Raw genomic sequence first — 18400 nt, 5'->3', positions numbered from 1 at the left:
ATGAGGGAAAGTGCTTTGTACAGTATTTGTGATTGTATTGGAAGCCAGTGAAGTTCAATGAGTGTTGGTGTGATGTGGTCTCTTTTTTTGGAGCATGAGAGAGTACGTGCAGCGGCGTTTTGTAAGAGTTGTAAGGGTTTAGTATATGTTGAAGGGAGACCAAGGAGGAGGGCGTTACAGTAGTCTATTTTAGAAAAAATAATTGAAGAACTGTACGAAAATCAGAGAGGTGAAGTAAAGGTTTGAGTTTTTTAATCGTTTGTAGCTTGAAATAGCAGTCTTTTATGATAGAGTTAATAAAGGGTTTAAAAGTTAGTTGGTTATCAATGAGAACACCCAGGTTACGGGTGTGTGAAGGGAAAGAAGTGGAGGAGTGAGTGAGTGGGATAGGAGGAGAAGGATGTTTGTTAGAAATGATGAGCAGTTCAGTTTTTTTGGGGTTGAGAGCGAAGTGCATGTCTGTGAGGAGAAGGTTGATGGAAGAAAGGCAGGATTCCCAGTTTTGGAGGGTGGTATTGATGGAGTCAGAAAAGGGGAAGAGAATTTGCACGTCATCTGCGTAGATGAAGTGTTTGATCCCAAGATTGGTGAGAAGAGTGGTTAGAGGAATCATGTAAATGTTAAAGAGGGTGGAGGAGAGGGAGGAGCCCTGGGGACACCCTGATGAATACTGATAGGTTCAGTTTCCCTTGGGTAAATCCATGTTGACTGTGTTCCATTAAACCATGTCTTTCTATATGCTCTACGATTTTGATCTTGAGAATAGTTTCCACTATTTTTCCCGACACTGAAGTTAGGCTCACTGGTCTATAGTTACCCAGATCGCCCCTGGAGCCTTTTTTAAATATTGGGGTTACATTGGCCACCCTCCAGTCTTCAGGTACAATGGATGGTTTTAATGATAGGTTACAAATTTTAACTAATAGATCAGAAATTCCATTTTTGAGTTCCTTCAGTACCCTAGGATGCATACCATTCGGTCCAGGTGATTTGCTACTCTTTAGTTTATCAATCTGGCCTACTACATCTTCCAGGTTCACAGGGATTTGGTTCAGTTCGTCTGACTCATCACCCCTGAAAACCATCTCCGGAACTGGTATCTCCCCAACATCCTCATTAGTAAACACAGAAGCAAAGAATTAATTTAGTCTTTCTGCAATGACCTTATCTTCCCTAAGAGCCCCTTTAACCCCTCGGTCATCTAATGGTCCAACCGACTCCCTCACAGTTTTCTTGCTTTGGATATATTTTAAAAAGTTTTTATTATAAGGTTTTGCCTCTATGGCCAACTTCATTTCAAATTCTTTCTTCACCTGTCTTATCAATGTTTTATACTTAACTTGACAATGCTTATGTTTTATCCTCCCTATCCTTGCAATATCATTTGTACCCTGATATAGCATGGTCCCATTGGTTATCCTCCTTCCACCAAGTCTCTGTGATGCCAATTATGTGAATCTCATCATTTACTGCTATACACTCTAACTCTCCCATCTTACTTCTTAGACTTCTGTCATACAGACATTTCAAAGTGGGTTTTTTTTGTTTGTATTAACAACCTGCTTTTCAGTTGATAGGGCTAATTTGTAAATCATTAGCTTTGGTGATTTTTTACATATAGGCACATGGACTACATTTGCTTTTATTGGAACCTCTCTGTTGGGATGCCCTAACTCTCCTGTTTCAATAGTATCCTTCAAGGATACATTTCTCCGAACCATGCACTGCTGAGTGACTGTCGGCTTTCCCCTTTGTTCTAGTTTAAAAGCTGCTCTATCTCCTTTTTGAAAGTTAGTGCCAGCAGCTTGGTTCCACTCTGGTTTAGGTGGAGCCCATCCTTTCGGAAAAGTCTCCCCCTTCTCCAAATGTTTCCCCAGTTTGTTACAAAACTGAATCCCTCTTCCCTGCACCATCGTCTCATCCACACATTGAGATTCCGGAGCTCTGCCTGCCTCTGGGGACCTGCACGTGGAACAGGGAGCATTTCAGAGAATGCCACCCTGGAGGTTCTGGATTTCAGCTTCCTACCTAAAATCCTAAATTTAGGTTCCAGAACCTCCTTCCCACATTTTCCTATGTTGTTGGTGCCCACATGTACCACAACAGCCGGCTCCCTCCCCAGCACTGTCTATAATCCTATCTAGGTGACGTGTGAGGTCCGCCACCTTCGCACCAGGCAGACAAGTTACCAGGCGGTCCTCACATCCACCAGCCACCCTATCTACATTTCTAATAATTGAATCAGTAACACTGAATGGAATACTTTATTATGAGAATTTGTACCATAGTTGAATCTGAACTATTATCTTCAGTGCCAATGAGAAACTGTGCTGACATTAAAGCATCCAAAACGCTCAACAGGGTTGTATATCGTGCCAAAAAATAAGATGTATCAAGGAATGATGTTGTGTAATCATGATATGACGGTATAAGCAAAGAAAAACTTTTATCCGCAAACCAGCATTTTACTCAATAAAACTGTTCTTTGCCCGAGCAAGAATGAATTACAACATAGAGATCTGATTGGACACTCTACAGATTTTCATCCATGAGTCACTGTTGGTTAATCAAGCTGTTGGTCAAATGACGGGCCACTTGGAGACATGTCATTTTGAGAGCACATTGGCATGTTTGATATGGAGAGTGTAAGCAGTATAAACAATTTATTGCTACAACACAGGCTATTTTATTGTTGAACACAAAATAGGGGATACGTGATTCCTAAAGGATCAATATATCTAATGTATCAATAGGCTGAAATGTAAATATTGTGCTGTTCAATTTCTCCCCTTCCATCCCAAGTTTATTTTCCATGTTTTTTGTAACTTTCCCTCTCCCTTTTTCTGATTCACTGTATTTAAAGTTCAAGGTTCTTATTGAAAATATTGTTTTTTACGTTACGTTATGCTTTACACTCCTTGTTATTTGTAAACCGGGTTGATGTGATGCCTATCATGAAACTCGGTATAACAAAAACAATAAATAAATAAAGGCCCAAGGGATTATCAATCAAGCAGCTGTGTTTTCTAAAAAAAACAAAATATCTGTAGCGCTTGAATGTGAGAAGCCAGGAGCCCCTCATACTATATTTTATTTAAAAGTTTCTTATATACAGCAAGACCCAAATACAAAGTATTACAGTAGTCAATAACTACCAAAAGAAAATCTTGAGGACAATCTTCAAGACTGCATTTAACTTAGGTTTCAAGATAAATCCAGTATTGAATAAAACTCCAAGGTCATAAGCTGTGTCAGAATAATAACTCAGGGGCACAACATCTAGAGATAAACAGGGAAGAAACATGGCCAGGGGCGGACAACCCATCTAAACAACATCAGTCTTAGAGACATTTAGAAGCAGTTTCTTCTGCTTCAGTCAGTTGTTGATGGCTTGTAGGCAAATAAGAAAGAGAACTGGGTCAAATTACTATTAATAGGCCATACAATTTGTAGAAAATCTCATATGAGGCAAATAGTTCACACAGGGGTTACATGTACATGTTAAACAAAGATGTAAAGTTTGCTGAGTCCTGTGGGACGCCAATGGAAAAATTACTCCATTTGCAATGATTATTAGCCAGATAAACTTGCCAAAAGCCACCACTTTTCCCTGAGAGTGGGCAACAAGAAATGATCTGCCGGGTACTTCCTAGTGATCCAAACTGGCCACAATTGGAGACAGGATGCTGGGCTCAATAAGCCCTTGATCTTACCCAACATGGCACATTTTATAGTTTGGTTTGTTTTGTTTTAGAAAGAATAAAAAAACAGTCTCCAGCAGAACTGGGCTGACCAGAATCCTCCTCCAACCTACAGAGACCAAACAAGAAAGTAAAAGTAAAGCAGTGGGATTGCAGTGAATTATTTTTGGAAATGCACCTCTATAATTTGGATTTCTGTTTTGTCTGCACCTGCTGGATGAAAGGACAAGCTATAGCCTGCACTATCCTGGGGCAACTGTCCAGAGGAGAAGATAACTGGCACAGGAATGGGAGGCGAGATCTTACCTAGAACCCAGCACTGGCCCAGGAATGGGAGGCGAGATCTTACCTAGAACCCACATCGTGACGCCAATGCCACCCAGCAGTACACAGAGGCCCAGGAACAGGCACAGGATCCTAGGCATGGACCACAAGCATGTCTTCCCGACACCTGAAAGCAAGGCAGAAAAAATGAATGCAGAACCCTGCCAGCTATACAAGAGCTGAAACAGGAACAAGCAAGAATTAGGTTGTAATCTGATCGAGATTCTGTCCTGTGTCTTCCTGATATGAAAGAACAAAAAGTAAACTGGAAAAGATATAACCTTCCTGATATTGTAGGAATATAGTTTTAAATAGGCGACATACGTCATATATCAAAATTATATATTCCTGATAAGAAAACACAATGGGTTTTGCTAGCATTCAAACGATTATTTGTTCTGCCTGCACACATTTAACAGTTAATAGTTTTCTTTGATGTCCAATTTTTCCTATTGGATGACATCAAGTGACACTGATACAGCCACTCTATCAGGTGCACAATTATATATTTAAAGGAATTCTAGAACCCACAAAATGTGTGACCAAAATCTTAGGGAGGGTAATTTTCAAAGCTCATTCCAGAGACATTCCTGGGGTGGGGTTAGGGAGGGGTTTGCATTTACACAAATACACTTTTGAATTTTCCAAAGTTTGGCTTTTGAGAATTGTTACCACATATGCCATTGAACTGTAAATAGGTTTTACCTGCACATAAGGTGGATAAATGACTTTTGAAAATCGCTACGATAGTGTGTGTTACATTTCCATGCATAACTCCTTTGAAAATTCACCTGCGTGTACACAAGTTTCCCATAAAAAAAAAAAGAGCTGCACAATTTAGCAGGTGAAAATGTGTGCAGTCTCTCACCCTGAAAACTGGGGCAAAGTCATCAGACACTGCACTTGTGTGGCTCTCATCCAAATAAGAATACTTCGCAGTATTTGCATTAAACATTTTAATCATAATTGTTTGCCAAATTGTCTGCAAAAGTGAGCATAAACGGCACATAGATATTTACCTCCAGCATTAATTAGCTTTTCTAATTTTCATCCCAGCTATCTTTTAGAAACTTAATGGCAGAAAAAAAACAAACCATAGCCCATGCAGTCTGCCCATCTGTCCAATTAATTTAGCATTATAATTCTCATCACTTCCTTAGAGATCCCTTGCACTTATCCCATGCGTTCTTGTATTCAGATACTGCCCTTGTCTTCACCACCTCCACTGGGAGGCCATTTCACACATCCGCCACCTTCTTTGTAGAGAAATATTTCCTAAGATTACTGCTGAGTCTACTTCATTTAATGACCCCTCATTCTAGAGCCTCCTTTCTATTAAAAAGAGGCTCACCTCTGTGCATGGAAACCTTTGAGATATTTGAATGCCTCTATCACAGTTCCCTGTATCTCGCCTTTCCTCTTTAAGTCTGTCCCCATATGCTTTAGAATGAAGACCATGGACCATTTTAGTAGCCACTCTCTGGACTGACCCCATCCTGTTTATATCCTTTTAAAGGTGCAGTCTCTAAAATTGTACACAAGCCCCGGGACGCGCGTATGTCCCGGGGCTTGAAAAATGGGCGGGGAGTGGGCGGGACAGGGGTGGGACCGAGGCCTCCAGCGTGCCAACACTCGGCCGGCAGGTGTAAATAAAGAAATAACGGTGTGGGGGGGATTTAGGTAGGGCTGGGGTGCGGGTTAGGTAGGGGGGGGGGGAAGGAAAGTTCCCTCCGAGGCCGCTCCAATTTCAGAGGAAACGGGGAAAGCCATAGGGGCTCCCCTAGGGCTCGGCGCTCGCAAGGTGCACAAGTGTGCACCCCCTTGCGCGCGCCGACCCTGGATTTTATAACATGCGCGCGGCTGCATGCGCATGTTATAAAATTGGGCATAGATTCGAAAATCTGGCCCAATATTCCAAATGAGGTCTTACGAGGGACCTATACAGAGGCAATATCACCTCCCTTTTTCCGACGACCATTCCTCTCCCTATGCAATCAAGCATCTTTCTAGCTCTAACAATCACTTTAGCCACCTGTTAGGCCGCCTTAAGATCATCAGATACAATTATCCGGATCCCGCTCTTCCTTTGTGCTTAGAAGAACTTTACCTCCAATACTGTTCCTTTGGGTTTTTGCATCTTAAATGCTTGACTCTGCATTTTTTAGCATTAAATCTTAGCTGACAAACCTTAGACCATTCCTTGAGCTTTACTAGATCCCTCCTGTTTTCCACTTCTTCCTAGTTGTCCACCCAGTTACAGATTTTGATATAATCGGCAAAAAGATAAACTTTTCCCTGAAAACCCTTACGTCACTCACAAAATGTTGAATCAAATTGATCCAATCCCTGAGGCACACCACTGGTAACAACTCTCTCCTCAGAGGAATTCCATTTACCACTACCGTTTCTCACCTGCCAGTCATTTTATGATCCTACCAACAGCACACATATTTATAAGTCTTCTGTGTGGAACCGTGTCAAAGGCCCTGCTGAAATCCAAGTACACTATGTCTACTGCTCTCCCTTAATCCAAACTGTAATCACCCAAACAAATTGATCAGATTCTTTTGACAATATTTACCTCTGGTAAAACCCTGCTGCTTCGGATCTTGCAAGCCATTAGATTCCAAAAGTTGCACTCTCTTCTGTTTTAGCAGCGATTCCATTAGTTTGCTCACCACAGAGGTCAGACTAACGGGCCTGTCGTTCCCAGCCTCCTCCTTCAACTTTTATGAACAGGAACCACATCCACCCTTTTCCAGTCCTCTGGAACTACTCCAGATAAGATCAGTCAGCAGAGCTAACAGGACATCTCTTAAGTTCTCTTAGTACCCTCGGAGATATTCCATCTGGCCCCATCTACTTTAATTAGCTTCTTGGGAACACACTGTTCTGAAAATTGATTGAGGTTTACCTCACTTCCAATCTTGTTTGTCTTTATTTTTTGTGGTCCTTCTCCTGGTCTTTCCACAATTAACACTGAACAGAAATATTTGTTAATCAATTTTAGTTTTTCCTTCATCAACCTCTACATATTCCTCTTTCAATTTTGAGTCTCACAATGCCACTTTTGTACTTTATCACTAAAATAGCTAAAACAAAAGTCTTCTCATTTTTCCGTATTTGCTATTTTTTCTTCCTGACTACTTTCCCAGCTTCTAGGTTTTTCCAGACATTGTCACCTGTCTTCCTCTTTCTACAAACTCATGTGGTTTATGAATGCTACCTTTTCAGCTAGTTTAGAAAACCATAACAGTCTTTTTCCTCTTCCTAACAAAGATTAGTTGCCCTTATAGCTCCTTTTAGTTTTGCCCACTGCCCTTCTACTTCCCCTAGATTTTCTCATCCAGCTAACGACTCTTTGAGGTACTCTCCCATTTTGAGAATGTTTTCCTGAAATGTAAGTCCCTCACCTAAGAATGCACCTTCATCTCTTGCATCTGTTGCATCCGGTCTCAGACGGCTTCGACCTTTGTGCCTCACCTTTTTCTCTACTCTCACCATTAACCTTGGGAAGATGGCTACCGCCACGTCTGCATGCCACTCTCTCCGGCGTCCCCGGAACTGCTATAGCAAAGCCTCACGCCATGTTTCTCCTAAGGGCCTCCTAAGGTGCGCGCGCGCATGCCACTCACGTCTTTATCCACGTCATGGCGGGAACCTCGGGGGCGTCCCCCTCGAGTGACGTCACACCATCTGGGTATTTAGCCTGCCTTTGTTTGCTAGCTCATCGAGTTAGCAAGAATCGTAATGGATGGAAAGCCTTCGGTCTGAGCTACTCTGCTGCTTCTTTGCTGCCGCTGGAAGGTCTCTCTGCCCTTCAGGGTATTTCACTAACCTTGGGTACCCGCTCCTCGGGGGCCCTTTGCTCTCTTCAGGTGCCTATCAGGGATCAGGTACTCACTCCTCGAGGGCCTGCTCTCCCTGGTACAGTGCCTGTATTAAACTACTTCTGCCTGCTGGAATCTTCACCCATACAGCCACCAACGTAGTGAGTAATCTAACTTCTCAGACTGTCTCATCTACAGCTCTACCACGCTGGGAACCTACTCCTGGATTTCCTTATACAATCTCGGTAAGACGGGTTCCCTCTGCCGAGGGTTCCTTGACTGCTACCTCTGCATCACCTCACTCCTGCCACCTCTGGTGGTATCCATCAGCTGTACAATAAAAGACATAACTCTGTGTTTGTGCGGCTCGAGTCTAGCCCAGTACTGTGGCTCCCCACGGGGCTCCTCCCGTGGGCGTGGACATCTCCCACAGTACCCAAGAATCCACTCAAACACCTCAAAACCATAACAGCATCCTAATATTGAACCACACCATCCGGTGGTCACTAGTTCCCAAATGATCATCCACTATAACATAAAAAATACTGTCCCTGTTGGTAAGCACCAGGTCCAATAATTGCCCCTTCCCATGGGTTCCAGAACAGTTCTCCTTGTAGAGAATCCAGGAGCTCCCTGCTTTTATAACAAAAGGTGGACAAACTTTTTGTGCAGGAGCCACATTACAAGTTTCTGTCCATCGTGGAGGCTGGAGGCATGGTGGGGGCAGGCAGAGGTGGGGCAGGGTGCAAGGCTGTGGCCAGGGTTCCCTTGGAGTTCATTCAATTTTACAAATTGCCATCTTTATTTACTGTTGGAAAGATACATAGGTACAATAATTCTCTCAAGGTGGAGAATACATACACAGAAGTTAATGTAGGACTAAGATTCAAAGTGGCAACATTGTGATTTTCAAGTCTAGTTTTTGGCTGGGAAAAACCATGGATTATAAAAATCCTTTTCCTTTTACACTATTGAAAGATGTCATATTTAGTGCTTTGCTTAAATGTGAACAATGCAAGAAACATAGCTACACTTTAGTTTAGTTTGTTACACTACTGACATATGTCATCTTTGCTGAATATGAACAATGAAGTTGGTCACCCTTCTTCACTATGGCATCAAAGTCCGGTGTTAGGTTTGTTGTCGAAATACGCCAACATTGAGCTGAGATGCCGGTCTGTCAATTGGGATTTGTAGAATTTCATCAGTAAAAATGTTTGTTCATACACATAGGTAGAGCCAAACAAAACTAAGAATTTCTGGGCCTCCTTACAGATACGCGAGAACTTATCTTCATTCAAGCTTGCATAGAATTTATCCAGCATTTCTGACCTGCACTTTTCTTTCAAGGTGGAGTCACTGGAGATCGATGAGCTCCAGCTGCAATTCTTTGGGGGCTTTTTCATAGTCATTATGATACCTAAGAACATAAGAAAATGCCATACTGGGTCAGACCAAGGGTCCATCAAGCCCAGCATCCTGTTTCCAACAGTGGCCAATCCAGGCGATAAGAACCTGGCAAGGAACCAAAAATTAAGTCTATTCCATGTTACCATTGCTAATGACAGTGGCTATTCTCTAAGTGAAAATAGCACGTAATGGACTTCTCCTCCAAGAACTTTTCCAATCCTTTTTTAAACCCAGCTATACTAACTGCACTAACCACATCCTCTGGCAACAAATTCCAGAGTTTAATTGTGCGTTGAAAGCACCTGCTCCATGGTGCTTTCAAACTTCCTAAAGTCCAAGAAGCAATGGGAAAATTCCATGTGCAAATCACTAATTTTGCCATATGTGGCTGATCGCTCCGAGGATACTTCTCAGCCTTGGAGTGATGTGACATGAGCGGAGTCATTTCACTTTGAAAGCTTTAACACTAGAATTCAATTTGTGCACAAAAACATTCTTGCCCTGTAGTTTCAAATTAAGATCATTTAAATGTGACATGATATCCACACCAAAGGCAAAGTCACATATTCAGTTTGGATCCTTTAATTCTGGGAAGTCTCTTTCCCCTTCATTTCTGGGCCAAATCCGGAGAGTTCCCAGGTATGATGAGGTCATCGGTGCATATCACAGGAAGTGCAAGCAGCAGGAGCTAAAAAAGGGCTTAGGAGCTGCAGGACGTTCAGCCAGTCCTTGGATGAAGCATGATGCCGGTGCATGTCACAGGAAGTGCAAGCAGCAGAAGCTATAAAAGGGCTTAGGAGCTGCAGGACGTTCAGCCAGTCCTTGGATGAAGCATGATGCCGGTGCATGTCACAGGAAGTGCAAGCAGCAGGAGCTATAAAAGGGCTTAGGAGCTGCAGGACGTTCAAGCCAGTCCTTGGATGAAGCATGATGCCGGTGCATGTCACAGGAAGTGCAAGCAGCAGAAGCTATAAAAGGGCTTAGGAGCTGCAGGATGTTCAGCCAGTCCTTGGATGAAGCATGATGCCGGTGCATGTCACAGGAAGTGCAAGCAGCAGGAGCTATAAAAGGGCTTAGGAGCTGCAGGAAGTTCAGCCAGTCCTTGGATGAAGCTTGATGCCGGTGCATTTCACAGGAAGTGCAAGCAGCAGGAGCTAGAAAAGGGCTTAGGAGCTGCAGGATGTTCAGCCAGTCCTTGGATGAAGCATGATGCCGGTGCATTTCACAGGAAGTGCAAGCAGCAGGAGCTAGAAAAGGGCTTAGGAGCTGCAGGATGTTCAGCCAGTCCTTGGATGAAGCATGATGCCGGTGCATTTCACAGGAAGTGCAAGCAGCAGGAGCTATAAAAAGGCTTAGGAGCTGCAGGAAGTTCAGCCAGTCCTTGGATGAAGCATGATGCCGGTGCATTTCACAGGAAGTGCAAGCAGCAGGAGCTATAAAAAGGCTTAGGAGCTGCAGGAAGTTCAGCATGATGCCACAGGCACTTCAGACTGGATGTGAGGGGCACTGAAAAACAAAAGGGACCCTAGGTAGAGACTAAGGGGCTACAGACAGATCAATGTGGATTTCATTTATTCAGGTGCTTATGGATGTAAAAAGAAGAAGAACATTGTACCTGCTGCCAATTAATTACCCTTGAACAAGTTGAAGAGTAACTTATTTCTGGAACACCCTGCGTGTGTGCAGCCTATTTGCTAGCCCTTGCCAGTATGGATACTGAGTTTGAGCATATATGTACAGAAAACAATTGCACTATGCCTTGGGTCCTCCTCTCCCCCCGAGAATCTGCACTGTTTAGTGGTACTTTGCACGGACTGCACCCTACTGCTGTGTCCCCACCTTAATAGCAAGCACTAGAAAAGGGGGTTACACAGCAGTGAGCAGCGTTTACAGTCAGACACAGTCTCTCTCTGGGCAGAGCAGTTTAGGGTTGTGTGGGAGGGGAAGGGTGAGCGGCCAGGGCGTTCTGAGTAGATGAGACCAGTCTGTGCAGCTGCAGCAGGAAGGGTAACTGGGTAGAGACTGGAATGGGGGCAGGAGGACTATCTGCCCTCTTCAATTAGATTGCAGCGAAACTGGTAATTAACTTGCAGAATTCTTTGGGGTATTAAATTACCCTGCACTTGCAAGCGCAGAACCTGAATTTTAATGAGGACAGAATAGCACAGCAGAGCAGGTCTGAGTTCAGTGAAAGCAACAGAACAAAGATCTTACTGTCCACACCACAAAAGCAACAAGAACCAGCTCCTGCCCCACTGGCAGTGCCAATGCTCTGATAAACACACAGAAGTCTCCAAGCACGCTCAATCTGCCATATCCATTGGCAATTTCATTCAGGTTTTAATTCCATTTTTAATGTGATATTACGGTTTGTGAAGTATTTGAAATTGCTTCCTGATTAGCCACTCCCACTGCCAGGGATAGAAGTAAACCAAACACCTGCTGGGGTTCCTGATTTGCTAATTCTCATCAGAGCTGTATGCAGGCTTCATGCTAATTCACAAAGCATGAATACAGCACAGACAGCTGAAACACAGATCTTCATCAGCATCCCATGCAGGCATCACATTGATAAATGTAAAGCAGGAATACAGCACAGACAGCTGAAACACAGATCTTCATCAGCATCCCATGCAGGCATCACATTGATAAATGTAAAGCAGGAATACAGCACAAACAGCTGAAGCGCGGATCTTCATACTGATAAATGTAAAGCAGGAATACAGCACAGACAGCTGAAGCGCAGATCTTCATCAGCGCCCCATGCAGGCTTCACACTGATAAATGTAAAGCAGGAAAACAGCACAGACAGCTGAAGTGCAGATCTTCATCAGAGCCCCATGCAGGCTTCACACTGATAAATGTAAAGCAGGAAAACAGCACAGACAGCTGAAGCGCAGATCTTCATCAGAGCCCCATACAGGCTTCACACTGATAAATGTAAAGCAGGAATACAGCACAGACAGCTGAAGCGCAGATCTTCATCAGAGCCCCATGCAGGCATCAGATTGACCCATGTAAAACATGAATACAGCACAGACAGCTGAAGCGCAGATCTTCATCAGAGCCCCATGCAGGCATCAGATTGACCCATGTAAAACATGAATACAGCACAGACAGCTGAAGCGCAGATCTTCATCAGAGCCCCATGCAGGCATCAGATTGACCCATGTAAAAAATGAATACAGCACAGACAGCTGAAGCGCAGATCTTCATCAGAGCCCCATGCAGGCATCAGATTGACCCATGTAAAACATGAATACAGCACGTCCATTGTTGAAAGTGATGTAAATTTCCTGCTGTAGGGCAAGGGATTTTGTTACCACCTGTACTCAGTCTGATTTATAACAGCAAAAAATAACCTCAGTAGCGATAAGCAAGAAGAAAGAACAAATGACGCCAAACGTAGATTCCTATCAGTTTATAAATATGCCACTGCTCATCGATTACATGAAGGACATCTATGGACCAGCAGTGGCAATTTTTACAAGGAAGCAGAGCAGGTCCCCCAGATGTATTGGAAGAAAAGCAGGCACTAGAAGTTTGTCCATGGTGCTTGTCGATAACCCTACCTTGGATCTACACCTTGCTGAAAATTCACAATGTACCAGTGTACAACAGAAACAGTACACAGTTCAGTGCTAAGACTACAGGGTGACATCTGAATATGGCTCTTGAAGATTTAACTCATTGCCCTTAAGTACAACGTGACAAGGGCACAGTCTGCAACAAAACCCTCTGCTAGGAGCAGAGTGCACAGCTAGGTTTTCCAGCAAATGTCCTGTATTTGTATTCCCTATGGGGAAATCGTCCCTTATTTTTCAGTCACAATATTGGAAGCCCTACTCAACAATTATGCAAACACCTATGCCCAACCAAAACCAGGCTCTGCTCCGCTAGTTAATGTTTAATTCATGGCTCGTCAGCACAGAAATCTAAGGCGGTGTGTGTGTTTGTGTGGGGGGGGATTGCACAGCGAGCACCCAGTACTACTCACCGTCCTTCTCCACCATTTCACGAGAGGTAACGTTAATGATCCACCAGCCTTGGGAAAAAGAGTAGAACCCACCAGAGAAATCAGTACAACACTGCAAACCTAGTGACAAACAGAGAAGAAACGTTTAGTCTCTCACCGCTGCAAGCAAAATTGTTACTCTCCCCAAGAAGGTCAACCAATAGGAACTATAAGATGCAAGGCACAGCCCCAGGAACCAGAGAATTCAGAAGCACAGTGGCAAATGTTTCCATCTTTTATATTATGAAAATATTTTTCCAGCCTTGCTTGTATAATTTATTTTCTTTCTACAGGATTTCAAGTATTACCATAAGGAGAAGATCTCAGGGATGGGAAGAATAGAAAGATTGTCGGGCCGATACAGAAAACTTCATGGGAGAGCCGGCCAGCGCCCGCTCCCAACGCGCGCCCAGACCACTCGCCTGGGCGCGCGATTCAGGAAGCCAAGATATGCAAACGAGGGCCCGCGGTAAAAAGGAGGCGCTAGGGACACTAGCGCGTCCCTAGCGCCTCCTTTTTGACAGGAGCAGCGGCTGTCAGCGGGTTTGACAGCTGACGCTCAATTTTACTGGTGTCGGTTGTTGAACCCGCTGACAGTCACGGGTTCGAAAAACGGACCCCGGCAAAATTGAGCGTCCGTCTTCCGAACCCGCAAGCAGATTTTTTTTTTTTTTATCTTTGGGGCCGCCAATAGTGATCATAACATGATCAAATTTGAATTGATTAGATGAGGGACAATAAGTAAATCCACAGATCTAGCACTAAAAACTTTCAAAAGGGAAACTTTGATAAAATGAAAAAAATTGTGAGAAAAAACCCCGAAAGGTGCAGCAACAAAGATTAAGAGTGTACAACAGGCATGAAAATTGTTAAAAAATACCATTTTAGAAGGGCAGTCCAGATGTATTCCAAGCATTAAGAAAGGTGGAAGGCCAAACAATTGCAAGGTTAAAAGGGGAGGTGAAAGAGGCTATTTTAGCCAAAAGATCTTCCTTCAAAAACTGGAAGAAGGATCCATCTGAAGAAAACAGGAAAATGAATAATCACTCAAGTTAAATGTAAAACATTGATAAGATTGCTAAGAGAATTTAAAAAGAAGTTGGCCATAGAGGCAATAAAAACTTTATTAAATATATATTTTTATTTATTTATTTTTATATACCGGTGTTCGATTTTACATATCACATCGGTTTACATTCAAACAAAAATGCAGGAAATCAGACATTTCCTTTGTCTAATACATTGAACATTTATAATATGGAAATTGTTAACAAGGGATATAAAAAGAACATGGAGATGGTTAACACTATGGGATGCACAAAGGGGAGTGCCCCTTTGTCACGCCCCTTCGGCGCACGACGCCTGATGTTCTGGCGCCGTTTAACGGTCCTGCGCTGTTATCATTGATGTCGTATATGAACCAGGAAGCCTGCGAGGGAGTTGGTTGGATGTTTAGATGATCGAGGAATTAAAAGGGCACTTAAGGAAGATAAGTCATCACAGAAAGACTAAATACATTTTTTGCTTTGGGTTTTACTGATGAGGATGTTGGGAAGATACCCATTCTGGAGACAGTTTTCAAGGGTCACGATTCAGATGACCTGAATCAAATTACTGTGAACCTGGAAGATGTAGTAGACCAGACTGACAAACTGAAGAGTAGAAAATCACCTGGACTGGATGGTATGCATCCTAGGGTACTGAATGAACTAAAAAATGAAATTTCTGATCTATTGCATATAATTTGTAACCTATCATTAAAATCATCCATTGTACCCACGGGGGGGGGGGGGGGGGGGGGGGGGGGAGATTCAAAATGGCTTCCTGAACAGACATGCAAGCTTGAAGCTCCTGCATTTTTACCTGAAAATTTTCTGACTCTTCTCTTTCCTCCTCCTCTGTGGCCATGGACAAGAGGAAGGGCACAGTTTGACAATTTCCATTGTAGCTTCTGCCTGAATTCTCATCAATTTTGCCTACACTGATTCCAAAGGGTGACTTGGCCGGCTTAGGGGCTGCTGGCCTGTCGATGGCTGAAGTGTCTCAGTCTGATGGATTAGTCGATGCCAAGGCCTCCTGGCATTGCACTTAAGTGCTGGCTGAGACGCTGGACTTTAGATTGACTTGCCAGCAATGCTGGAAGTCATCGGATGGTGTCCGTATGATACCCACAGCTGGTGACGTTCAGCGGGATAGCACGGAAGATAGTCAGCATCCCAGGGCTCTGAAAAAGCAGCTTGGAGCTGCGGTAGCTGCCTTAGCATCAGGTGAGGTTCCTACAACATTGGGAGTTACCAAGCCAAGCATGCAGGAGGTCCAGAAAGGGATTTTATCACTCCAGGTCAGAACTGCGAATAATAAACCTGCTGCTGTGACTCTGAACAGTCTGTGGTCTGCTTTAGCGACCATTAATAAATCTCTTTCTTCGTTAGTTACTATTATCTTAGACATTCATACTAAGCTTCATGATCAAGAGCTACGAATGCAATCTAATGACACTAAAGTTATGAATCTGGAGATTTCTATTTCTCAAGTTAAAGAATTGCAAGTGAAGCAAATTGTGGATTCTAGCACTTTCTCATGCAGGATTGAGAATATGGAGAACTTTGCCAAGTGTCTTAATTTGTGAATCTTACATTTTCCACAACACCGATATATTTAAACTTTACATGAAAGAAATATCTCTAATACCTGAATCTGCTTTTCCTCCAGTTCAAAAAATCTTTATTCTTCTTTGAAGAGGAATTTGGATAAAGAAAAGCAGAATAACTCTTTTTATTTATTTATTTATTTATAATTTTTATATACCGAAGTTCTTGTAGGGACTACAAATCACTCCGGTTTACATAAAACAATGAACTGCCCAACAGAGAGCGGAGCTTTACAAAGAACTGTAGAACATATGGAACAATATAACTAGATGACAATTTAACATAGTGATAAATAAATATTATAGTTTAACTGGTAATACTAGATGACAATTTAACTAGATGACAATAACTAGATGACAATTTAACATAGTGATAAAATAAATATTATAGTTTAACTGGTAATACATAAAAATTATATTATTTAATATAAGCAGTATAACTATTTAATGTAGAATAAAGGCATATTAACAGTGCCAAATATATATATAAAAATGAATTTTTTGAACTCAAAGATAGTTGTTCAGTTGCAGAGTCTTAAAGTAGGACTTGGTGTGGTGTCCATGATTAGGAGATACCTAATATTTAGGATGTCTGTCCGTCAGAGTAGAATTAAGCGTCTGGGAAGGCTTGTTGGAAAAGAAAGGTCTTAAGTCTTTTTTTGAATTCTTGGTGACTAGTTTCTAATCTTAGATCTGGGGGAAGCGTGTTCCACTGGTGGGGGCCTGCTGAAGAAATCGCTCGTTTGCTCAATGAAGATTTTATTTGCGGAGCATGCAGTGTTCCTCTGTATGCGCTTCTGATTGGTCTGGAAGACGTGTGCGGTTAGAGTTGAGAGCTTAATGTGATGGGAGCTAGTTTGTTTGTCGCTTTGTGGATGATAGTGAGTACCTTATAGAGTATCCTTTGTTTAATGGGAAGCCAATGTAGATTACGAAGGATTGGGGTGATATGATCTTTTTTGTTAGTGCTTGTTAGTATTCTAGCCGCTGAATTCTGAACCATCTGTAATGGTTTGATGGTGTTGGTGGGTATTCCTAGAAGCAGGGAGTTGCAATAGTCGAGCTTAGAAAGAATGATGGATTGTAGTACTAGCCTGAAGTCAGAGAAGTAAAGGAGGGGTTTAAGTTTTTTGAGGACTTGCAGTTTGTAAAAGCAGTCCTTTGTGGTATTATTTACGAACTTTTTTAGGTTTAGATGGTTGTCTAGCCATGCTCCAAGGTCTCTGACGTCAGGTGAGAACGTGTTATTTGCGTTTGGTAGAGAGAGGCTGGAAGAGATTGTGAGTGGATCCTGGGAGACAATGAGCATTTCGGTTTTATTAGCATTCAATACTAAGATTTGTCCGATTTCTTGGAAAATTCTGAAACACAAGCATTTTCTAGACTCACGCTGTTAGTTTCTTTTGTGTTTCTACAAGACAGAAACTACAGTCTCTTATTTTTTCAACATCGAGAGACCTTATTTAAAGGCGGGAGTGTGTGGATATTTCCAGATCTGGCTAGAACAAAACAGGAACGAAAGCAGAAATTCCTGCCCATGAGATCCAACATTACCTCTTTAGTTGCTTCTTGTGTTATTAGATATCCCTGTAAATACTTGGTTGTAATTAATGCTCCTAGACATTTTTTTTTATCCCTCCCAGCCGAGGAATTTCATAGATGTAAGGCGCACCACGACCCCTCTGTCTTCTTAGTGCGCTTGCTCTGATAGAGTAGGCAATTTTTTCAGGGAACATTGATGTAATTTCTGGTTTTTTTTTAGGTCTTTGCTCTAAGATATTTTTTTCTTTTCTTCTCCCCACATCTATTTGAGGTCTTAAAATACATTTTACAGGCAAAGAATTTATGTAACTTTATGATTTTGCATAACCTTTGATTTCTTTTTCAAATATGTATGATACATTTATTTTTTTAAAACATTTTAAAAAATCATCCATTGAACCTGAAGACGGGAAGGTGGCCAACGTAACCTTGATATTTAAAAAGGGATCCAGAGGCAATCTGGGAAATTATAAACCGGTGAGCCTGACTTTGGTGCCAAGAAAAATCATGGAAACGTATAAAGTCACATATCATAGCCAGACGATTTAATGGGACACAGCCATCATGGGATTTACACAAGGGAAGTCTTCCCTCTCAAATCTGCTACATTTTTATGAAGGTGTGAACATACATGTGGTTAAAGGTGAACCAGGAGATGTGGTGTATTTGGATTTTCAAAAGCCAATTGATAAAGTCCCTCATGAGAGGCTTCTAAGAAAACTAAAAAGACCATGCGCTCTCCATAGCCGGTCTTTCCCTATGGAACAATATGCCCTCCACTCTCTGCCAGGAACCTTGCCCAAAAAAATTCAAACAGAACCTCAAGACGTGGTTTTTTAAGCAGGCTTACACATGAACAATCTTTCCTCACCCACGTACAGTCCCAAGTTTCCTTAGTTGACACCTCCTCCCTGGCCCTTCAATTTTA

At 42.5% G+C, this 18400-nt stretch overlaps 1 protein-coding gene across 1 annotated transcript in view; it reads right to left on the bottom strand.

The window, feature by feature from the left end:
- The window catches only part of HPN (hepsin), a 133040-nt gene that overhangs the window by 97433 nt on the left and 17207 nt on the right, over positions 1-18400 (bottom strand). The window contains exons 3-4 of the mRNA XM_029576764.1: positions 13263-13361; positions 4051-4152 (exon numbers count right to left, since the gene is read on the bottom strand). Of these exons, the coding sequence (XP_029432624.1) occupies positions 4051-4152; positions 13263-13361 (201 nt within the window). The remainder of the gene's footprint in view (positions 1-4050; positions 4153-13262; positions 13362-18400) is intronic.

Source organism: Rhinatrema bivittatum, chromosome 14 (genome assembly GCF_901001135.1).
Source record: "Rhinatrema bivittatum chromosome 14, aRhiBiv1.1, whole genome shotgun sequence".
Lineage (NCBI taxonomy): Eukaryota > Metazoa > Chordata > Amphibia > Gymnophiona > Rhinatrematidae > Rhinatrema > Rhinatrema bivittatum.
The sequence above is the reverse complement of the archived record's forward strand: the minus strand, read 5'-3'. Positions and strand labels throughout refer to the sequence as shown.